Source organism: Opisthocomus hoazin, chromosome 4 (genome assembly GCF_030867145.1).
Source record: "Opisthocomus hoazin isolate bOpiHoa1 chromosome 4, bOpiHoa1.hap1, whole genome shotgun sequence".
Classification (NCBI taxonomy): Eukaryota; Metazoa; Chordata; class Aves; order Opisthocomiformes; family Opisthocomidae; genus Opisthocomus; species Opisthocomus hoazin.
The window spans coordinates 6,821,746-6,846,087 of NC_134417.1; the positions used below are offsets into that span (position 1 = coordinate 6,821,746).

The 24,342-nt window shown below is 40.9% G+C and overlaps 2 protein-coding genes across 5 annotated transcripts in view; one reads left to right on the top strand and one right to left on the bottom strand.

The window, feature by feature from the left end:
• Positions 1 to 230: 230 nt before the first annotated feature.
• Positions 231 to 20,387, bottom strand: SEPTIN2 (septin 2). Of its 4 annotated transcripts, none has more exons than XM_075417783.1 (13): positions 20,274 to 20,387; positions 17,799 to 17,831; positions 16,592 to 16,712; positions 13,017 to 13,103; positions 12,142 to 12,265; positions 9,372 to 9,506; positions 9,019 to 9,136; positions 7,752 to 7,853; positions 7,294 to 7,439; positions 6,544 to 6,627; positions 4,270 to 4,327; positions 1,881 to 1,993; positions 231 to 1,486 (listed from the first exon to the last, which is right to left on the bottom strand). In XM_075417783.1, the coding sequence occupies exons 2-12, from the start codon at positions 17,805 to 17,807 to the stop codon at positions 1,889 to 1,891; spliced, it is 1,089 nt and encodes a 362-aa protein (XP_075273898.1). In that variant the 5' UTR covers positions 17,808 to 17,831; positions 20,274 to 20,387; the 3' UTR covers positions 231 to 1,486; positions 1,881 to 1,888. The 4 variants fall into 4 exon arrangements, with proteins under 4 accessions (XP_075273898.1, XP_075273899.1, XP_075273900.1 ...); XM_075417784.1 differs by lacking the exon at positions 20,274 to 20,387 and adding an exon at positions 19,847 to 19,920; XM_075417785.1 differs by lacking the exon at positions 20,274 to 20,387 and adding an exon at positions 19,699 to 19,719.
• A 90-nt stretch (positions 20,388 to 20,477) lies between these two features.
• HDLBP (high density lipoprotein binding protein) overlaps positions 20,478 to 24,342 on the top strand; it is a 41,611-nt gene continuing 37,746 nt past the window's right edge. Inside the window, exon 1 of the mRNA XM_075417780.1 lies at positions 20,478 to 20,583. The gene's annotated coding sequence lies outside the window, so the exon portion shown is untranslated. The remainder of the gene's footprint in view (positions 20,584 to 24,342) is intronic.

A 24,342-nucleotide genomic window follows, 5' to 3' on the forward strand; every position in this document is an offset into this window, starting at 1 on the left:
CAATCTAGCCACTTAAGTACCACTGGAATTATACGTTAGCTGTAGAAATCCGATTAATTTTTTCAAAGAAGCATTAAAAAAATTTTAAAAGTCACAGCACACCTGAGCTCGAAGAAGAGAAAAAAACTGGAATTCTATCTATTTATTAGCTGTCCAGATACCAACATTTTGTAACGGATGAGATTAGGAAATCTGATTGCTGGCTTTACCAGAAGTAGTAGAAAAAAACAACCACTGTGTATCACTGCTCACCCTATCAGCAACCACCTGTGTAGCTGTATACTATAGCTGTTATTACGTACTGCAAATACAATACCAGATATGGCATGTAGTAGAAGCCCAGGCAAGCTAAGAACCAGTCTTCTTTACTATCTGTGTTAAGGAAAGTGACCTTGGCCTAAAAAACCCGAAGTTCATCAGAGTCACTTCCGAAGTAATACTGCTAACTCCATCTTGGAGCAAGGCCTTAAAATACAGTTTGCACTGATCCTGTCAGGCACAGATCACTTTTAAAAAAAGAGAAGTGTGCTAGTATATATTTCATACTACAATTAGCAATTAACAGTTTGCAATGCCCTAAAAATCGTACAAAAATACTCATTAGGAATTATAGAATTTCTTACGCATTTGGATATAAGAAACACCCGTGCATAGAAAACTACTCTTTGGGGTTTACCTCATTTAACAGTATCAGCATTAATCAAGTTTATTTGGCTACAGTAATGCCAGAAAATAGCAGGACTGATTTGTGCTGACCTACAAGAAACTCTTAAAAATTATCTGCAATAGAGAATAGATTTTAGGCAAACAATAAAGAACATACAGCCCTCAAGGTTAAATCTGAAGGAAATAATGCCTGTCACATAAAATACAGTGCACCCCTGAAACAGGCATTTCCTCTTATTTCTTTTGTTAAGACACAAGGCATGCTTGAATTTTAACTTGATACTTGCAAGGGGCAAGGAAATCATCTGCACTGAGAAGAGACACAAAAAGGGCTACTAGTCTCACAGACACACACCTGTAAACACTACAAAAAATATAAAATTAACCTTGCAGGGATCCTTAAGAGAGGTGACTATTACATGACACTGAACAAGGTATCATTGACAGCTGTTTATTTCTAAACGTAACATGAAGTTAAAAGCAGGGAGCTAATAAGCCATATTAAAAAAAAAATTATCTAATGCTATATCAGGCTACAGAAGTTTCAATGTCTATTTTGTATCCCTAATACAATGGGAAATTGAAAATAAGATTAATATAAGAATTACTAAACAAAACCAAAGTCAAATGTGTATAATATATAAAATAGAACTGACTACATGTTATGAAACACATATCACAAGAGTTACCACAATGCATTTCCATGTTAAACTCTAAAGCAGACTCCAAGTCACATGTTGAGCAAAAGGCATCCTTTCTGGTATAACACCACTGTAATTCAACTCCAGAAAGTCTCCTTTAAGTCAGGGTATAAAGTAATCTAAAAGCAAGACAGAAAAATACAATTCAAGTTCAGCTATCTTACAGTTACAAACCTGAAAGAACTGCACACATTTTAGAAGTCACTGTGTAACAATGACTTTATCATGAGTTTGAGAATCACCTGTTTACATTAAAAGACTCCTACCATGATTCTTGCCAGCATATGTTGTATTGACGTTCTCGAAAATTTTAAAATACACACACCCCCAGACCCCTCCACACTGATGTTTAGTTTGGCTCCAAGCCATTCCACTTCACAAACAGCAGTTAAACCTTAAAAATTAAAATTAAGATTTGAAACCTATGCAAAGCCATCTTGTAAACACTTTTCCCAAATTTCCTATTACCAACCACAATAAATGGTTTTTCTCTTGGCTATTCGAACATCTTACCAAAGACTTTATACATGGTGTCCATGAACTGCACTGCTATCTCCTTCTCCACTTTGCATCTGCATCTGCATCTGCGCCTGCATTTTCGCAATCATCTCTTGCATACGACGAAGCTGGAAAAGTAGCACAGAAGCATCCTGTAGCCTAATCTCACCTCAGAATACGAGTTTTTGCTTCCACCACACTATTAATTATTTATATTAAAAAGGGAACACATATCTGCATTATCTTTATCTGATAGGTAACAATCAGGTTATGGTAATAATCTCAGGTTATGGCATCTTCTTCTACTGCTCTTCTTCATCCCTCAAGAGGCTGGAAATTTACTGACTGAAATAAGCAGGCTTTATTATTGCAATCTGGGATGATATTTTTAAGCATCCCTAAATGGAAGTCTCTACTTCCTCTGATGTTAAATGCATAAAAATGATAATGCTGAAGTGCTGAACAAATATTTACAGTTACTAAGGCTTATCACCAGAAGAAAAGCAGCTTGTTTATGTCCCTCCAAACTACACCTGTATCGGTCACTAAAATAAATTGTCCAGATTACTTCACAGCTCCCTTGCCAGTGATGACTATGTGGAAGCAAGTATTACAGACAAACCATCCAAGGAGACCTACATTTAAACACAGGGTAATCATGTAACTCAGCTATGAAGATTAATTCAGCTATGTTGCATGTATAATACTTAAATTCTTTTATTGTACCCAGCTCTGACAGGTGGGAAGCCAGTCTCACTACTGAAATATTGCTGGGTGTCTTTGCCTTTGTGCACTTTAAACTCAAACTACACTGTTAAGCTTAATGACTGTTGGCGTGGGTTACGGATCCGTTGTAACGATGTGACCCCAATATGAGTATGATCGTTCACCCTTATTAGTCAGCAAAAACAAGGTTTATATAGCAAAACTATTACAGCATCTGAGTGGTTAAACCCCTAATCCATATATAGGCAAAACTACTGCAACTCGTTGCAATTGGTGCAGAGCTGCATCTCGATGTGAAAACAGTACTGTGGCAGGAAACAGCAACGTGGCAGGAAGGAAGTGACAGTGTGGCAGGAAACGGTGACGTTCCCCCTGCTCCAGTGTCCCGAGCTCATCGCTCTGTCTTCCCAGCAGTGTTCCGTGTCAGCCGCTCCCCAGGCTCACTTCTGGATCGGAACCTGGGTTGCTCAACGCACCAAGCTATGTCACCTCTCGTCCAGCCAGGACTCCACAAATGACAAGTTAAACCCGTAAAATGTTTACATTATTCTTTTTTCATACTCCTTGAAACAATGACCCTCTTCATTTTTACTCTAGTTATATTTTGGGACTTGGATAGCCACGAAGACCACTAATAGAAGACTGAACGTCTGCTTGTGCTAGGACAGGCTAAAAAGTCCATCTCACTCAGCCTTCTCTCAAACACTGGCTAGGAGCAAATGCATGGAAGAGCCTAACAGCTAGGTGCACACAGCCAGTATTTCCTGACGTATGCTCTCAAACTCTAGACATCTGTCAATTCTGAACTTGCTAAACCAAAAAAATCTACCTTTGTGTTTAGTGAGGACATTCATGGAGAAAATAAAACTCTCCAGTCTCTCAGCATTTTTGAGCTTATCTGCATTCTTGCTATGCATAAAATTCCATGCTAATGAGTTCCACAATTGACAGACTATCTTAAAAGTATCTTTTATTTGAAATCAGCCACCTATTAATCTCACTAAATGTGAGCTGTTTCTTGTGTAGTAGATTCCCATTTATCCTGCCATCTATGATTATGTAAGCCCCTTACTGTATCTTTTCCCTCTGTCATCTGCTTCCCAACCAGAACATTAACCTGATTTCCCCTTGTACAGGACCCGCTTCAGATCTCCACTTCAGCATTTCTGCCCACTTTTTGCTATTCACTGTACTTTTTCTAGTCTTGGCTATATCCTCTTTAGGTTACGGGGACTATGAAAACAGTCTTACAGCTATGCATTATGGATTAATCATAATGGCAGAATGAGAATTTCTGTTTCATTCTTTATTCCTGACAATCCCTACCATTGTTCCTTCCTTTGCAGCTGAACTGACTTTTTCCCAGCCTGCAGGTGCTAACTTTAGAACCTTTCCTCATGTGTGGATGGCTCTCCCTCCCCAAACAACGTGCATTACATCCACTGCTGACTAGTACAATGGAATCAGGCATTCTACCAGATTCCACTTGTTCCCATAAATCACTATCCTGAGACTCCTCTACATTGTGTTTTGTTAGTGCACCTTGAATAACTTTATATTAGCAAATTCTGTCTTCTCCTTTACAAATTACCAACATCATATAACATCATTTGACCTAAGTAGCAATACAATAATAAAAATTCCCTCATCACAAGAGTGCAGAGTTCTGTCATCTTACTTCAGCTTCTTTTTCAAGCAGAATCTGGTCTTTATTTACTTCTTCATCTTCTATTTTCCTAAAATGAGATTAATATTGTTCAATAACATGCATACATCTCAGATTTTGAACTTCCAGAGAACGCTTTGTTGACAAAATCAAGGCTCTTAGAACACATCTTGAATGTCAGAATTTCATGATACAAACAAAATTAAATACTTTCCCCATATAGCTGCAATTGATGTTTTGATTTTTAAATAATTTTTAAGACACCAGTTTATCCCTTACTCCTTCATAAAGTTATGACCAGAACAAGTATAAACTTCAAAAACCATTCTAGCTATAACTTTAACACATGACAGATCTTCGCATGTAGGTATCAAGGAAAACTATTTCTGGACAGTATTCAAGTGTAACAGATGACCTGAGCAGAACATTATCTCAGCTGATTGCAATTTGAGTACCCAACAGACATAGCAAATTCAGAAACACTGCAAACATATACTCAATTCTTCTCTTGTATTGGTGCAATAAATCAATACAACTAAATCAAAATATAAGTTCAAGGTAATGCTGGACAAGATGTTAACAGAAATATGGGAGCAACATGTAAAATAACCAGTGCTCTAAGAAATTCTGTATCTGGAAACCTGGCTACCTCCAGGCAGAACCTTCCTTTGAAGCAGTTCTAGCCCATCTCTAACTTCATGAACCATGTTTGCTACCAAACATCTAAAAGGCTCTTAACTAAAACCATAGAAGTAACACAACCACCGTACGTTCTGGAATCCTTCCAGTTAGAGGAGCTCTTTATCCACTTAAGACTTTGAACTCTGATTATATTTCTAGTATAGTCACTTTTGGTTTTGCAAGATTTCTTTTGTATAAACATGTTAAAGTATAGTACAAACATTTATCACTCCTGTCAAAATTAAGCAAATCCTTTCCATCACTATCTAGCAAACTCTTGATTAATGGCACGTTCCAATTTTACATTGAGAAAACAAATATAAGCCTCTAAGAACGTTAGTGAATACACTCAACAAGCACTAATTGCCAAGCACTGTCCCTGGGTTAGGTGCAAGTTCGAAATAAATTCACACACAAACTACCCTCCATTATGATAAACTTAACTACATTCTAGCACCACTTCAGAAATGTGAAACAAAGATATATGGGCCACTTAACTAGAAAAGATACAAAAACATGCTTTACATTCACAAGGAAAGATACCCCAATTTAACAGCAACTTAATGTCACAGGTCCTTGGCAGAAGCAACTTTAAATCCTCTAAAAATTGGTAAACATTATTTTAACTCTGGATGACCTTAGGTTCCATTACTTCTAAGACCTTTGTACATTCCTGTTATTCAACAGGTACCAGAACTTGGCAAAAATATTTTTTTTTAGCTTGAACTTCAGAAGACAGGATTTAAAAGTCAGGGGAGAAAAGCGTATCACCTTGGCTGAAGGGAAAACTGGACTCGTAGGCCAATGCTAGACAGACACAAACTCTTTTTCCTGAAAACTGACTAGGCATATGACAAAACCTCAACAGCATGATGGAAAAAGCTTTGCAAAATATATCAAACCCCCTGAAACGTGCAATTACGAAACCCTCTAGTGGTTGAAATAAAAGAAGCAACTGAAAAATCTAAATCAGGACATACCCGGTTTTCAACAAGAACTGACAAACTCAACTTTGCAAACCCTGCTATTTTAGTTAAAAATGGGGTGTTCTGTCTGTATCTCTTACCAGGAAAGCTGTGCCCTACCCACCACAGCTCAAAATAGGGCTGAAAGACATTATCCTGCGAATGCTATGCAAAGAAAATTATTTATGTAAACCATGCTTAATAAAGGACTGCAGAAGGGCTTGAGGTTCTCTTTTTAAAGACGCAGTCCAAAGATCCCAGTAATTAATTCCGCGAAACCCCCTTTTTTAACGCATCAGCACTGACCTAACTTGCAGATTTTTTAAGACAACATTTATCATAGACATCTGCCTGCCTGCCTTACCTCAAACACTCCAATCCAACGGGGTTCAAGACTTAAAACAAAGCAGAGATCCAACTATACCCTTTTAATGCCACAACTGTCTCTTCAGATTTACATAATACTTTTTCTTATACTCAGTGTAAGCTGGTTGACTGAACTTGGTGCTAACTGGAGCTACACAGCTGTCCATGATCTACCAAGTCCTAGCAATGAAATGGTAGGAAAGACAGAGAGAGAGAGAGAGAGAGCAAAAAATTCAGAAGACGAAGGAACAGCATGTAACCATAAGATGCCAACCTGCCGCCTCGTTTCAGCCTCTCAGATCGGAAGTTCTCATAGTGAAGATCCTGGGTCACCTCCTGAAGATCTTGCATATGGGTGCTGCAGGAAGAAAATAATTGAAAGATAAAAAAAACCTGTGCCACGTCAGCTTGCTTAACCAACTCTCACATTCAGCACTGTATTGAGTCAATGTGTCCATCACGTACACCCTTATTTAACATGTTAACAGAAGAGCTAATTTAAGTTAAATCGGTGCAATAAAAGACACGCAGAGAGACCACCTCAGACCCTGAGGCAGCCCTGACATAAGCTGTCCTCCTGGGTGAGGTGTTTGATGAAGCAGTGCTGGGCAGGGGAAGCACAGTAGCAAAGCCTGGAAAAAAAAAAAAATCAGTGGACTTTTGAAGTCTGCTCCTTTACAGATATCTACACATAGATATATTTAAATAAGCACAAGGTGTGAAGCAGTCTGTTTTATGTTCCTGGGGATGTGAACAGCAATACAACACTGTTCGGCAAAAGAATTAGACAAAGGTTTATTTTCACAGAATCACTAAGCAATTCAGATTGTAAAGAACCTATGAAGCCTATGTGGTCCAATCTCTGCCTAGGCCAGCTAGATCAAGGCTGCTCATGGCCTTCTCCAGACAAATTCTGAATGTCTCCAAGGATTCCAACACCGCTCCAAACCTCCAATACAGTGTTTGAGTATCTTCCTGGTGATTGATTTTTAAACTACCATTTAATTGGAATTTTCTAACTTACATTAACATGGTCCTCAGCTTCAGGAAGTCATTATGTTCTGGATTCTCCACTTCAACTACACCCCATGGATAGAGTCGACCTCTAACTTTTTTACCCTTGGCTTCAATCAGTTGATTGGATCCCACTACACAAAATGGAATGCTGGCCTAAAAACCAAAAAGGCAAAAATTACTAATAATGAACCAGAACAAACAACTCCAAGAACAATTCTTGCTCCGCTCAGCACTGCATATTATGGTAGAAAGTTTAGAATGCTTTTAATTTGAAGATGTAAAAAAAAAAAAAAAAAATCATTGTTGCCACCATCTTCCAGATAGGGAAGCCTGGGCATAGAGACACAGTGACTCACTCAAGGTCCCATCGCAGGTCACAGTATGTATCTTGTGCTAAAGCCACCTGAGCAGTCTGAAAAGATACAGTATATTATCCAAATATGTAGCCTATGAAGCCAGTCATACCTTCAGGAGTCTGGTCTGTTCTTTAAAATCTTCATCCTCATCTGATTCAGCATCAGGCAGGTGATAAATCTTGATGCCATGCTCTTCTATTTCATCCAGAATCTGAGATTTATAACATAAGACATTAAGATAATATACATGTAAAGTCTGTACTTTTAAATCTTAAGGTAAAATTACTTAACCAGTTATACAGATTCTCTTGAGAAATTTGGGCCCATCTTACTGTTCCAAATTACTTGACAAGTGTTTGGTTTTAAACACCGTATTTCTTCATGAAATCTAACAACTACTTGTCACAGACATTCAGACAAACAATAGGGTTCAAATAAACACTGTCCTGTGTGGATTACACATAAGAAACTGAGTTTTTAAACCTTTGCAATTTTTTTTTTTTAATTATGAAGCATTGACTCAGAAGTCATAATTGCTTTGAACAGCCTAAAACTCCTTGCTCTTGCCTCTGAATTACTATTTGGGAGGTAGGAGTGGGAGTGTTTAAAAACCTAACTGAGCTACAGACAGGACAAATACTTTTTTCTGTCTTCATGATTGCTAGGAATTGCACCTACAGCTGGAATCCAGTTGCCATAAACACAAAATTTGCTCGCTGAAAAAACAAACAAAACCACCTTTATTTCTGCAGAATGCTAGCACGGTAATATATATCAAACTAAAGTATACTTCTCTATTTTTATTGCAAGTTGGGTAAGATAACTATAGATTTTCAGAATAACTGAAAAAATCACAGACAGTTTTAAATATAACAGCTAAGACTGAATCAGTTGTGCCTTCAGGCAAGTTAATTCTAAAAATCCTTTATAAATTTATAAACCCCAAAATCAGAAAAATCTCTGAAAATCCTATTTTTCAAACATCAGAATTCTGACTGACAAAAAAATACATGCACATTATAGATGCAGATAATGTCTCCGCTTTGTGACTGATTAAACAGGTAAGGCAGCAATTACCATTAGCAAATGCGTTTAAATATTTTGCCAAAGTTTCAAAATTCACTCATGATGTAATTGTAAATGCAGCTAATCTGCCATTTTCCAAGCAACATTTTAAGGACAATTTCGCAGTGAAATACATAATAAAAGAATTTACAAGATATCAAACTATGTATTAAACAACGTTACACTGTGCATGAGATTCTTTTTCTCTTGGCTAGGACAGAGTAAGGTTGAACAAGAATGCGCCTCTCTTTAGTGATCATGCTGCTATAACCAAAGTACAATATTTTTCTGCAAGCTAGAAAAACACTTACCCTTTTCTTTAGTCTTTCTCGCTCTTTCAGAGAAAGCGTATCAGCTTTTGCAATCACTGGTACAATATTTACTTTGTTGTGTATGGCCTTCATAAACTCAACATCCAGAGGCTTAAGGCTAGAATTAAATTATGAAAAAAGTTAAATTTATTTTTAATCTAAATTACCAATTTATTTTCACACCAACGTTGGTATCTCTCCTTACACAGAAAGAACGCACTCAATTAATTCCAACAGCTCTAGTACTTCCTTAAGTAATGGAAATCTTGATTCTGAAAATTTAAGTCAACGGGCACAAACCAACTCCCCAAAGTAAAATTATTTAAGAAATAAAATGACAGAGAAACACCTACCCATGACCAAATGGTGAAATGAAATAGAAGCAGCAATGAACTCGGTTATCTATGATATGCCTTCTGTTCAAACCACTCTCATCATGCAGATATCGCTCAAACTGCTCATCAATGTAAGAGATTATGGTCTTAAAACTGTAAAACAAATACGGATTCAAGAAACCATGCTCGTTCCCAAATGGTCAATGTAATATTAAAACACCAAGACATCCTGCTGACAAACAAAAACTTAATTTACTGGCGCTGTAAGACTGTAAGAGTAGAAGAGCATAAATCTTAAAATTTTACTTGAATTCTAGAATAATATAAAAAAAAAGTGTAGTAGTTTATTAAGATAAAATATACATAAATATAACACACATTTTAACTTCTACAGCAAGTGTCTCTTGGGTTAGTATTTATCTTTTGACTAGTATTAATTACACATGCTCAAGATAACCTAAGCTTCTTGTTCCAAGTTGATTTAAAATCACAGAATGGTTTGGATTGGAAGGACATTTAAAGATCACTTAGTCCAACCCCCTTGCCATGGGCAGGGACATCTTTCAGTAGGCCAGGTTGCTCAAAACTCTGTCCAACCTGACCACGCGCACTTCCAGTGATGGGGCATCCACAACTTCTTTGGGAAACCTGTTCCAGTGTCTCATCACCATCATTGTAAAAAAACCTTCCTTCCTTGTGTCCAACCTAAATCTACTTTCCTTCAGTTTAAAACTGTTGCCCCTTGCCCTGTTACTACAGTACCTGGTAATGAGTCTCTCTCTCTTTCCTATAAGCCCCTTATATATTGAAAGGCCTTAGTAAGTCTCCCCAGAGCCTTCTCTTCTCTAGGCTGAACGACTCCAACTCTCAGTCTTTCTTCACTGCTGTTCCAGCCCTTAGACCATTTTCTTGGCCCCCCTCTGGACATACTCTAACAGGCCCATGTTTTTCTTGTGCTGGGAGCCCCAGAGCTGGATGCAGGTCTCCTAAGAGCAGTGTAGAGGGAGAGAATCACCTCTCTCAGTGTGCTGGCCACCCTTCTTTTGATGCAGCCCAGGATACAAATGGCTTTCGGGGATGCAAGTGCGCATTGCTGGCTCATGTCCAATTTTTCATCCACCAGCATCCCCAAATTCTTCTCTGCATGGCTGTCTCAACCCATTCATCTCCCAGCCTGTATTGATATTGAGGAATTTCCCTAACCCATGTGCAGGACCTTGCACTTGGCCTTGTTGAACTTCACGAGGTTTGCATGGGCCCACTCCTCAAGCCTACCAAGGTCCCCCTGGATGGCATCCCTTCCTCTAGTGAATGAACTACACCACTCAGCTTGGTGTCGTCAGCAAACTTGCCGAGGGTGGACTCAATTCCACTACATCATTGATGAAGATATTAAACAGTATTGGTCCCATTAACAACCCCTGAGGGACACCACTCATTACTGGTTTCCACTTAAGACTTCGAGCCATTGACTGACTCTTTGGACACAGACATCCAGCCAATTCTTTATCCATCTAACAGTCCATCCATCAAACCCGTATCTCTTCAACTTAGAGGCAAGAATTTTATGGAGGACCATATGAAAGGCTGCACAGAAGTACAGTTAGGTGACATCAGTAGCTCTTCCTTTATCCACTCCATCACAGAAGGCCACCAGATTAGTCAGGCACAAATTACCCTTGGTGAAGCCATACTGGCTTTGTCTAATCACCTCCCTGTCTTCCATACATTTCAACATATCTGCCAGGAGGATCTATTCCATGATCTCACCAGAAATGGAGGTAAGGCTGACTCGTCCGTAGCTCCTAGGGTCCTTTTTACCCTTTTTAAAAATGAATGTGATGTTTCCTTTTCCAGTCACTGCTGACTTTGCCTGACTGCCATGACTTCTGAAATACGACGGAGAGTAGCTTGGCACCTACATCTGCCATAGATAACTTGACGAGATGGGATGCATCTTGTCAGGTTCCATGGACTTATGTATGTTCAGGTTCCTCAGGGGGACTCAAACCTGATCTTCACTTACGATGGAAGGGATTTCATTTCCCCAGTCCCTGCCTTGAGAGATGTGGGAAGAGGGATTACCATTGAAAACTGATTGCCATTGATCTCAAGATTATTTCTCAGTACTTACTGTAATGTAAATTTCTCAAAAAACCCCAAGCAATCAAACCCAAAGATGATGAAAATGCAGAATCTGAGAACACTCAAATGTGGAAAAGATCTAAAAGAGGATTTTTACTTGCACTAAAGACTAGATGAATTACTTTCTCAGAGTATTGTTAAATTTCTGAACTATGTCCCAATGGTTCTGTTGCCTTCTGAATGTAACAGAAATCAAGGTCACTGTTCACTTAAAACTCTTCCAAACTTAATGAAGTTAACTAAGAAAATAATAAACCAAAATATCTGTGTCACAATTTATTTCAAGTTCTGTGTGGAAGTTATTGATGCCCCTTTACAGCTATGTGAATGAACTCATGACACCTGAATTAAGCTTCCTTAAAATCAGAAAAAACATCCATCTCTCCAAAAATCAGATCTCAAATTCAGCACTTCACATAACACACCAAAAAGAGGGATACTGATTTAACATTACAATCACTTTGAATCACCTTTGGAATGGAAGGGTTTAAAAGAGCTAGGGCCACCTTGCTTTGAACTGCATATCATCATTAATATAGCCCCACTTCAGTTACTTATTCCCCCCCCCCGCCTTACCCCCAGAACAAATACGAAATGGATGTCAGTTGTCATACATAGATCAATATATATTCTGTGTACATACCAGTCTCGACAATTGATAGCATCCCCATATCCTGGTGTATCTACAACCGTCAGACGTAGTTTCACACCCCTCTCTTCAATCTCAACTGTTGAGGCTTCAATCTGCACAGTGCGTTCAATCTTCTCTAAAAGACAATAACCTATATTTCAGATTACAATTTATAAGACTACGTCACTTTGAGATATACATAATGTAGAAACTAAGGCAAAAGGGACTGAGAAAAAACTGTAGGCAACCAGCAATCTGGAGAACAATACCAAATTATACGCAATGGATTTTTTTCCTAAGGTTGAAAGTGATAAGTAATTGTCAGCTAATGTTATAAATTGTTAAAGCAAGTCATTCAACAAGTAGCAAAGAGGGAAAAAACCAGCATCTTCCTCTATTTTCTTACAATATTCTCTTTTGCTGAATTATTGTATGCCTTGGTTAACAGAATAAAAAACAGACAAGGGACTCCAGAAGAAAAGCAGGTGAAGTTCACACTCATCAAATGTCAACCCAAAGCAAAGGAATCAAGTTGCAAGTCCAAGCAGGCATAAACAATGCATATGTTTAGAATTGGAATAGATTAAAAATTAAACAAATTTTCTGATTGTTTTAGTTGATTGATTATCTTGGTGTGACACTATGACTTTTCTTTAAGCAAAAGAAGGGATCAACTTTCTAGGTGCCAACATGAATACACCCGATGACTAAACAACAAAGACCCCATATACATCCTGGGTAGAGGAGGAACCAATTCTATTAAACCGTTCAAGTATCATTAGAAATTATTACAGCTAGAAATCACTACTGGTTGTTACTAAAATCGAAAGATAAAAGCATTCAACTCCAAAAATCGCGAAGAACACAGAAACAAGTTGTGTGTTTACCAGCAGCTCCTGGGATTATCCTTTCTGGGTAGAGATCTGTCAAGAAGAGGCTGTTTATTAATGTAGATTTTCCCAATCCAGATTCACCTGTGATTAAAGATAAATTCAACATATTTACATAATTAATTTCAATTGTATCCAGACAATATCACCTGACTATACATTTTTTCACGTTAAATGTAAATCTTTTAATTGTGATTTAAAAATTTACAGCTTAGAATTTTGCATTAGAAAAGTTTGCACAAAGATGCTGAACAACAATTGTTATATCTCAGCTTTATAACACTTTCTCAGAGCTTTCACTGATAATTTGTAATTAAATCTGCCAGTCAAGTGCAGTTCTGATCAATTTAGGCTTAAAACTTCCTATTTAATATCTCCTGATTTTTTAAGGTGTGATTTTCTGCTGTCACTCCACAATGTGAAAGATCATATACAGTGAGAAGCTAGATCCTCCCTAGGCTACATCATCAATTTAAACAACAAAAAAGGCACTGCTGAACTTCTGCATAGTCAGTCATCATAAAGTGAGATTTGTTTCTGCTTTTCATGCTAATATGGCGAACAAGAACCCAAGGGAAGAGGAATATGACATGGACACGGAGCATACGCATAGAGCAATTTTTTCACTGATGAAACTGGGGATTACCAAAGTATACCATAAATATATTTTTGTTCTAGGGCTATTGACTGAGCCATGAGGAAAATTCAAAAGCCAACTAACTAGCTAAAGATCAAGATCTTCATCAGAACAAACATTCACAGCATAAAAAAGACCAGCAACTTGAAGTGCTCAGTACTCCAATTCACTGAACAATCCCTTTTCTAGAATTCTTGTTTTATTTCAGGTGTTGACAGAATGAATTTAAAAATTTAGATGTTAAAAATGATGGGCCACATGATCCCTCTAAATACCACAAACTATTCTGCAATAGGAGTCTGACAAAAATATCCAAAAAAAAAGAAAAGCAATGGAATTATTTTTTTAAGTAAAGATTTGACTAGGAGCTGCCAATTTTTAATGCCTGATAAAATGAATCTCTTGAGATCAGACTTTACCAGCACAGCCTTCACCAGTGAAAGAAACATGCAGCCAGAGTAACTCAACAGTCACAGGGCATCACTTCAGCAAAACAAAAAATAGTATTATTTTAAACAGTGGCACATTCTATATTACATATAAAACAAATCAGTTTTTATAGTCATTGTCAAGGATTAGTGAAAAGAGTAGTTATTTTAGCTACTGGCCACAGTAGTTAGACTTCAGTGACTCTCAAGTGAAATTACCGTTTAAATGAATTCATAGCTTAATAATGAGAATGAACGTGAAATTGTTACTAAACACAAGTGGTTAGGATTCCTTTGGAAGCAACACAGCCAAGAAGCCAAATTGTTATAAACCCCAGCTCATATTTTCACAAACCACAATAAACAATAGCAGAAAAAATGCGAAGAAGAAAAATCATTGATTAGGACTTTGTCAGGGCAGATAGCTTTTAAAGAAACATTCTCCTGTGCAGAAATTAAGAAGCATGGCAACTTCATGAAGAATAATAGTTCAGTACAGGCGTTGTAATATAGCCCACAAGAGAACATACTTAAAACCCATGCACATTTCAAAAGAAAGAATGCACATGCCAAACTGTTGAAATAATCAACAATTTAAATCACAGTTTATTTTATCTTACATCGACTGCCTCCCTCTGCTAGTGTATCTTAAAATATCATTGCAAATTTTCAGTGAAATTACTTTTCTTCAAATTCTCTTCCCCTTTATCCCTTACAATACTCGCAGGCAACAACTGTAAAGTTGAATTTTACTCTGAAAAATGGGTCAGATTAATTGCGTTTCTGTTACTCTGACACCATGTCACTTCCCCCCTGTTTTCTATTTTACAAGAGGCTAGAAACAACTGTTTGGTCTATGTAATTTTACATAGATTTCTGCCAGAACTATTTCACATGGTACTATTTGCAATTAATCTCAAATACATCTGAAAATTAAGTTCAGCTGCAGCAGAGAAAGCACATCTTTTGTTTCTCAGAACTGTTCAGATTTTTAGGATCACTCAACAGTAAATTCTGAATAGTTCCAGTAGATACGAGAATGTGAAACATCTGCTTACAGTTTGGCTTTACCCTCAGATTTTATAAGATATCCATTATGATATTATCCTAAGCAAATCCAATGAAAGATACAGTAAGCAACTATGATAGAATTCTAGGAAGACAAAAATAAGGGCCAACTCTGTCCAACACTCCACTACAAAAAACAGAAACAGGATAAAAGCAATGTTAGGGCTGTCATTTGGCAAAACTAATGAGAGGTTGGAGGACAGACACTTTCTGTAACTACTGGAATCCAAAACAATTAAGAACTTAAATACCTCCTATCATGTACCATACTGCCCAACCTCTCCTGCTCATTTCCACTGTGACCTCTCTTGGACAAATGTAACACACAAATGGGATTTACTTCTTGTGACGCCAGGTAACAAAGAACCTAATGCTATTAGAGTAGTTTTTGCAAAAGCCTATTTTAAAAGCGAGAATTACAGAACTCAAACACCAAAACCCAGAAGTTATAGCTCCCAAGCACTATGACTAAGAGAGATAGAGAAGATGGCCAAGCCTGACTTGGGAGCCTATTTAATCTGCAAAAATTAACACCAGCTTCTGAGAGAATCAAGGTATTTCTGCAGACACACTAGATTTTTCTTTCCATTCCAGATACCAACACAGATTCTCAATGAAATATCGAATAGAATTAAACTTTAAATTACAGTTTTCAATAGAAAATCAAGATAAATTTAAAAAGTAACAGCTCACAGCAAAACCAACTAATCAAATTCTCATTCTTCTCCTACAAGAGTATTTAGAAGGGGTGGAAAGACCAGAGTTCATATTCTTTTGAACTACAGAAGCATAAAGAGCATTTTAAATAGAATAGTCTCATTAGCACTGTTCTCTTAATCAAGACATGCAAGCAAAGGTTGTATTCAAATGCAAAACCAGTTTTAAACTATATTTTAAATGGAATGCTTGAATCTGGTAAGACAGAAGAGAAGGAAGGAAGTAATGATCACTGGAACGCACAACAGAATTTCTTCACCCACAAACTTATTAATGTATTCAAACATGGCTTGTAGTGTGGAGAACAACTGCTGCATGAACTAAAAGAGGTCAGATTTAGATTAGATATTAGGAAGGAATTCTTCACCATGAGGGTGGTGAGGCCCTGGCATAGGTTAACCAGAGAAGCTGTGGCTCCCCCTCCCTGGCAGTGTTCGAGGCCAGGTTGGATGGAGCTCTGAGCAACCTGGTCTGGTGGAAGATGTCCCTGCTCATGGCAGGGGGGTTGGAACCAGATGATCTATAAGGTCCCTTCCAACCCAAACCATTCTATGATTCTACGCATTAATAAACTGTAAAAGAATGTTAAATGCTACAGCACAGAAGAGCTTTCTGATGCAAACTGAAGCCTTACAACAGTGGAAGTAACTTTTTTAATTTTAATTCCCAATTCCCTGTGAGCAAGTACTAATTTTGAGAAAGACTATAAAATGTTTCCTTACCAACCACCATAAGAGTAAATTCAAACCCCTTTTTCACAGACTTCCGGTGAACCTGATTGGGAAGGTTTGCAAATCCAACATAGCCAGGGGTTTCTGGATTGGTAAACTGAGCAGGCTGTTGCTAAAAATAAAATAAAACAAAATAAGACAATAGTAAGCCACCACTCAAGGCATACTTGTTTAACTGCTTTCCTCAGTTATTTCAAATGGTTTGAAGCTACATGACATCTAGAGAGAAAACTACACAGGTGTTTGTACTACTCAACAGTTTCACAGTGAAGTACAGAACAACTGCATTCGCCTGGAGTTTAAAAAAACAGTTTCATTTATTCAGCTATCCAGCCAAGATTACCTTAAGTTAAAACGAAACAAAACCCCAAACAGTTATTGAAGTATGAAGTGCATTCACTAATCACAGACTTTTTAAACAGTGTCTCCACACACATTCAAAATAAAAAAGCTTGTGTCCCATGTTCATGGACATAAATAAAAAAGTGGTTGCTTCTAATCCATCATTAGCACATCCAAATGAAAACCCTGAACAACTAGCGAAACGATAGTGATCTGCTGGAAGCCCTCTTTAGACATCTCTTTTAAAGGAGGTGGGGAGGCAGATTTACACAACAGTGTTTCAAATGCTCACTACTACAAGTACTGCAGAGAAATCTTTAGATCTACTAGTTGCTTTCTTCAAACACATTACTCAAGTACCCTTATCATTCACTTCACTCCAATAAGCTAACATGGATGTTTTACTCATTATACCAAACGCAGAGGACCAAGAATTAGAGGAATCTCCAGCATGTCAATAACATTTTAAGTTACCACATTGTTTATGAAGGATTTTACCAGAAGATCAGTTGACTCTATCAGTAAATGAAGAAATTAAATCTAAGAACATTCTTTTCTTAAAAGATTCCTCCTCAAAACACAGTAGCAGAATGGAAGCTTAGTGAAAATGCACCAGGGAGCTTGTATGCAACCCCATGACCAAAATTCAGTCCTTCCAAGAGTATTAATTGACTGCAGAGGTTTATACTTGTAGGAAACTAATAACTTACATCACTCCATCTTTCAATATTATTATTTTTAGCATACACATCACCATCAAACACAAGTTACACATTCTACCCTTGCAGATTAATATTTAAAATCAAAACATCTGTTTCATGTTGTTACACTGGAAGACACAAAATGCTGTTCTTACCTTGGACATTTTTATGGGAGGTCAGGAACAAATCTGGAAAAATAATAATGTTTTTCAGTTTATTAAAAATCATATGAGAAAAAAAAAACCAAAACAAACCCCACAAAACAATATAACATCCACTGTTGCATGCAAAATGAAAAAAGCAGCATTTTCAATTAGATGTCCAGAGTCTGAAACAGTGTCAATAGCTTCACAGAGTACAAGTATTTGACTCTTCAGTATAAAGAAGGGGCAGAATTTTCAGCAACCACTGTTCCTATTAGCATCATTTGGCAATAAATTCAAGCAACATGAATGTGGGGTGCTAGATATATGACAAACCATTTTGAAGCCTGACACAGAAAAGTTCACATCCTTTCCGGAAACCAACCAAACCAAACACAGTGCTTAAAGACATCTTACTATTTACAGGAAACTGTTTTTTGAGAGCTAAAAAAAACAACTCGTGAATTATCTTTCCTTTTTAAGCCTCATTCTCCTCATGCTCAAGTGTTCTGTAAAGAGTTGACAGCTTCAAAATGCAACATTTTCTCCTCCTCTTTCATCTGGATGCTTGCAACCTCAGTCATTTTAACTTCCATTGCCAAGATAAGATTTTCACATGCAGCTGCATTGCTCTGAGATACAAAGCAGACAGGAAACCAAAAAAAATTCTCTCATCTAACACCTCTATGCAAAAAAGTCTCTTGACAAAGACTTGTCAACAGAACTTCTATCACGCTAACTTGTATGAGTTCAACATGCAATCATATAATATCATTTACTACGGGCACATAAAATGTCAGCATATGCTGTATCTTCAAGTGATGAGTGCTCCAAGTCCCCTTTCTAGTCCCTCCCCTGGCTTACCCTGTAACCAAAAAGGTATCTGTTCCCATCCCACTCACAAAGCCCACACACCATAGCCACCTCTTAGCTACCTAGCTCACTTCCACTTTCATTCCACGGATTTGAAATTATCACTGTCTGATTCTTTCCATCTTCCAGGCAGATTTTTGACAGCAAGTTCAACTTCATGGGAAATGACAGCAAGTTGCTTCAATGTACAGCACCTTTCAGCCTGTCCCTCCCATCAAAAAGCCATCTTGAAGTCAAAGTAAACTGTCAAGCGGCAGATGGGCAAGAGCTGAACCTTTTTTGTGCTAGACAGAGGGTGAAATTGCTTTCAAACTGGTGATGATTTCTGGCACCTATGGCATTTGCTTCTCAAAGCTACTGTACATGTATATATATACAAGTGCAACCTCCTTTAGGTTTATTTAGATGCAGCTTTTTAGTGACCATGATAACTTCACTGTTAAGTTACCAAGGTGCTTTTTTTTTTTTTTTCTTTTTTCTTCTCCCTCCACAATAAGGAAGAGGTCAGTTCTGAGGAAGGCTTTTTGATGGGAGGGACAGAGTAAACGTGGTAAACACCAAAGCAATTTGATGGTGTTTCGCATGAAGCTGAACTTGCTGACAAAAATCCAGCATCTTGATTACATATACAGAATAAAAACTGGGCAACATGCTTTCCAAGTGAAATTTCATGCTAAAAATAAAATCCAGTATCTGCAAAGTCTTTATTTCAGTCAATAAGCTGGTCTATGACCTACGAAGTATTCAACTACCAAAGAGGTTATCTGTGAGGCTTTTATTATCATGCGAGATTGCTCTGATAGCAACTCTTCCAAGAGTGTTTCCTGCCAAGTGATGTCACTCATCCCTGCTTAACTATTCTCTATGAGAGATTTTCAAAGCCAAACAAAACTAGATCCTGCTAGAACACAGAAGAACATTCTTTTAATTCACGAGGCTTGTCTGTCACCCAACTATTTCTCGAGGCAGGCTAAGAGCAAAGTTTCTCACAGCTACCAAGAAATGAAGAAGAGCTATTTATGCAAATGGCTGCAGCTACATTATGTTTTAATACGCGGACCAAGCGCAGACATCTCTCCTGAAGGATCTTTCCCACAGCATTCCCTTCAGGGCAGCGGCTGGGCGCTCCCGCGCCGTCTCGGAGCAGCCCCGATCTGCCTCTGCAGCCGGTCCATCCCGCTCCTCACCCTCCGGTTTCCACCACCCGGCTGAAGTTTTCTACGAGGGCGTTTGCCGAAGCGCGGCGTGCAAACGGCGCCGGAGCCGCTCCCTCAGCCGCTCGGGAGAGCGGGAACCGCAGCTCCGCGGCCCTCCCGCCGGCGGAGACTTCAGGTGGCCCAGGCGACCGCAAGGCCCCGCGCTCGGCGGGGGCAGGCAGGGCTCTACCCAACCTCCCCGACACCCCCGAGCAAGGGGCGGCTCTGCCGCCGCCCCGCCCCGCGGCCCCCACCGGCCCGCTTCCTCCTCGCCAGCATCTCCCCAGCACCCCTCCCGCCCGCCTTCCCTCAGCGCCGGTCCGGGGCTTCCCGCAGAGCTGGGCAAGGGGCTGTCCCTCACCGCCCCTCCAGAGAGCGGCCACGCCGGGGCAGGGCAAGGCCCCTCGCCTCCGCTCACCTCACGCACCGCCCGCACCTCACGCAGCCGCCGACCCCGGCCACTGCTCCCGCGCGCGCGCACCGTCAGGGGGGAAAGAGCCAAGCCGAGGCGCTCCGCCCCGCCCCTCAGGCTCCGCCCCCGGGGCGGAGCCGGGAAGTGCGGCGCGCATGCGCTCGCTCCGTTCCCATAGCAACCCGCCGGCCAAGGGTACGTGGGGGAGGGGCTACCCGTGTGTTGGTAGGTCACGCACATCCCTCTTCTTTACCAAGATGGCGGCCGGCCCCTCGGGCTCGTACCCAGCATAGGCTTCGCTGCGGGCCTACTAGAGGTAAAGCCGGTCCCGGCGCCCGGTGGCGCCGGGAGCGCGGTGGGGGAGAAGGGGGGGGGAGCGCCTCAGGCGAGCGGGAGGAGGGCGCGGGCCCAGCCCCGCGGCCAGCCGGGTTCCGCTACCTCCAGCAATATGGCGGCAGCAGAGAGACGGGCTCTGCGGGCGGAGTGTCTAGCGAGCGCCCGGCTCTCCTCTATGGTCTCGGCCTTTCTGATTGGCGGGGGGTGGGCCACGTGCCTCCGGGGCGCCCCCCAGCACCATCGAGACGGGGCGCGGGGGCGGTGCGGAGCGGCGCGTTTGGCCGCCCTCTTCGGCCGCCGCCGCCGGCCTCCCCCGCCGCCAGGGCCAGCCGGGGAGCGGACAGAACCCATGAGTCACGTCCCGCCGCCCCTCCCTGCGGCGGCCGCCCTCTGCCCTGCGGTTCGACCGGGGGCGTTCCCGGGCCGCCGCCGAGGGAGCGGGGCTGTGCAGCCGTGACGGTGCGGGTGTGGCCGCCTTCCTCCCCCCACCTGGGCAGATCTGTGCTGTGCCCCGAGGCCCGGTCTGCTTCCGATTCTTCGGGTTCGGGCTCGGGCTCGAGCTCTGCCAGAGTCTTCTCGCTGCACTGGGGGGCCCGAAGGTGGGGGCTCCGGTCGTGGGCTGCGCCGGAGAAGGATTTCTGCCTCACCTGTGGCTCCTCGGGGTGGCAGAGGGGACGCTGCCACCGCGCTGCACTGCTCTGTGGTCCCGCAGAGTGGTTTTGTTGCAGGCTGTTTACAGAACAGGGTGGTCCGGCAAGCAAGCAGAACTGAAGAGGCTTAAGCGCGGGTGATCCTCGGGCCCAGCTTGGCCATAGCTGAAGTGGCTTGAGGCAGGAGACGTTGTGCTTCCCACGCTGGCCTTCCCCAAACAGCAGGAAGGATTCCCGACTCGCAGGAGCAATTCCTTCCACTGAAAGACGGGACGCAAGAGAGCAGGTCGTGCTGGGAATGATAGCAATAGCGACAGCCATTCGCTCATAACTGATGAGATGAGCCAAGGTCCTTGAATTCACAGCCCTAGTGTAGAATTTGGATCCCAATTCACGAGTCTGTGGCTGGGACGTGAAACTTAAAGACATTCACAGTCCCAAGGAGTTTGAAGGAGTCAGTTCTTTTCCTATACTGTTTTGTAATGATAAAGTCTGCACGCTGATGAGTACTGTATTGCTTTATTGAATGTTTTCTGTTTAGTAAGGCAAGTGAAGGTGCTGACCAGCGATTTAGTCTCTGTTCTTCCTACTGTGTCTGTCCAAATACTACACAATTGTTTTCAGTTAGAAGACGGTTTAATGTATAATGGCTTCCTTTCCCCCCAGCTAGACTGGAAAGTGGTCTTTCGGGTATTGTTTCATGGGTGGACTGGCTATCCCTCCCTCTGGTACAGAAATGTACACCAGAGGCAAGGCAGGAAGGGAAGCAGTAACATGATTTGTAGCTGTGTGTCTGCTAAAGCTTTGTATCTCCAACCCTTTGGCCGTTTAGATTTAAGCAGTCTTCCTGTTTGTACGTGGATTTTTATGCAGCGTGGCCCACATCGTAGGCAGGGCCACGCACTTACTCAAACCACAAAAAACCCCAAACTCTTCCTTCCAAAAAAGTCCACAGTAGTATAGTTTTTCACAGATCAGAATGACAGCCACAGGAAAAGCTCTTGCTAAGTGTGAAGGTAACAATATCTGGAAGCCTGTAAATGTAGGGTGGCAGAGGCAGTGTAACAGTCTAGCCTGAGCTTTGCTGCTGTGGCAGATGTAGTAAGCCTAGATCATTCTGAAAAGATAGTTTTCTAAGTGACTTCTAAGAAGCAGTGAAGAAAGATTGCTCTGAGGTTGTCCTGTATAAATTGTTTCACTCCTCATGCTGTGACACAAATTCCTGTCTGCTCCTTTGCTGAAAGTTAAGCTGATTTCTTCTTGCCTTCGTTCCCTCCTCTCCCCCAATTTTTCCTGAAAAGGTGAAAAAATTATGACACTACTTCTTATGTGTTAAAGGTTATTGTGTTGCAGGTTCTTGTGTTCCCCAGTTTTTCACTGGTCTCACTTCTCTAGACTGTGATGATTAAGGAGGAGGTGAGGGGGAAGGGAAGAGACTTCCTCTTGATCTGGAGTTGGATTAGAACATGATCATTACGTTATGTAGCATAATGGTAACAATAGTAACTTATTTTCATAGGATAGGGGCAGTTGTTCTTAGTCAAGTAGTTAGCCTTGTTTCCAGTTCACATTGAGCTGATTCTGAGGACAGTGTTGTCTATTAGGAGAGAGATCTGTAACCTTGGACTTTGTAGCTGTTATCAGCGTGGAGAGCCATCCTAGGCAGGACGGCCTGTGCAGTTTACACCTTCTCAAAGAAAATTGCCATGTTTTATCGGTTACGTTATTTCAGCTGATACTGCCTTTCCCAAAACATACTCTTCCCTTTGCGTATAGGAGCATGTTAAGCTGGTACAAATGCACTTAGGATCGTGCTACTGTGAGAATTTGGGCAATTCACCCAAGTCATTACCAGTCAGATGGTTATACCAGTCCAGAGTCTTCAAACTGAATGCAGGTATGTGGTTGGAAAAGTTCCCTCCCTATGGCTGGGAGGGTGTCTGACAATTTGAGCCGTGGTTTCTGTAGAATATTAGATTTATGTGAAAATGTTGTTGCTCTTTTTTTTTTTTTTTTCCCCCCCAAAAAAAAAAGGTCCCTCAACAATGGTTCAACTTTGTTTTGTATTCAAGAATTCTACAGAAGGGACTGCTGGGGCCTATACTGTGCAGAGCTTATAGAATGAAATAGCAAGACTCTAGCAAGTGTGCTCATGGGTGTTTTGAAAATGGCAAGCAATAAAGACAGGGCCTGGAAACTGCCTTCGCACTTTCCTTGCTGCCGGAAAGAGAGAAGTCGCAGATCAGCCGGTCTCGTCCTTAGCAGGAGCAGGCACCCAACCACAGCCTGGCAAGACACCGTACCAAGAGATACAAGCCTTTTAGCGCCCTGTGGATCAAGCACAGTAACAGCCTCCTCTCTGTGGCGTTACTCTTACGGAAATGCTGTTGTCATCTTGACGAAGGCATGCACCGCTGAAGAAGTTGCAGCTGGGGTTTTTAAAGCAGGCTGAGAAAGGCACGTTCACCCAGAGTGTAACGAGTCCGACTTGTCCGAGAGCACGTTACTGAGAGGCCCAGAGCCTGTACAACTTTTGCAACATGGGTCTGCGCAAGAATTAAGTAGGTGTTATTTGTATTAAAATGTGAAAACAGGTAAAGAAGAGATAGACCTAATCCTGCAGCTGTGTTTTATTGTCCTCTGTTCATCTTCCTAATTACCTTAAACTTGAGAGAAGAGAGCATTAGGTTGTACTGTGTAGCATGGTGGGGTTTGCTGGTGTTTTTTTATTTTGCTTGTTTTTTCTGGGGTTTTGGTCTAGAAGCTGTCCCAGCGGAGTCTGTGTTGCCAGGAGGCTGTGGTATTTACTGTGAGCTGTGAGACTGCGTTTGGAGTGGAAGGGAGCATCCTGGTCAGTCGGGGTGTTGGCGGTGGGATTGTGAGGGAGCTCCAGATGCCGAGAGCTGGTCTCCGGACCGCAGGTGCTCCTGCTAGGCTGGTAGTTACGGCAAGAGTCTAACATCCCAAGTTCGAGATTTCTTGTTTCAAGAGCTCTTTTCATTTTAGAAATTCCTAGTTTTAGAAGAATAATTTTGGCTTATCCTGGATGTGGAATTATACCTGAGAGAATTCAGCATGTGTCTTTATAT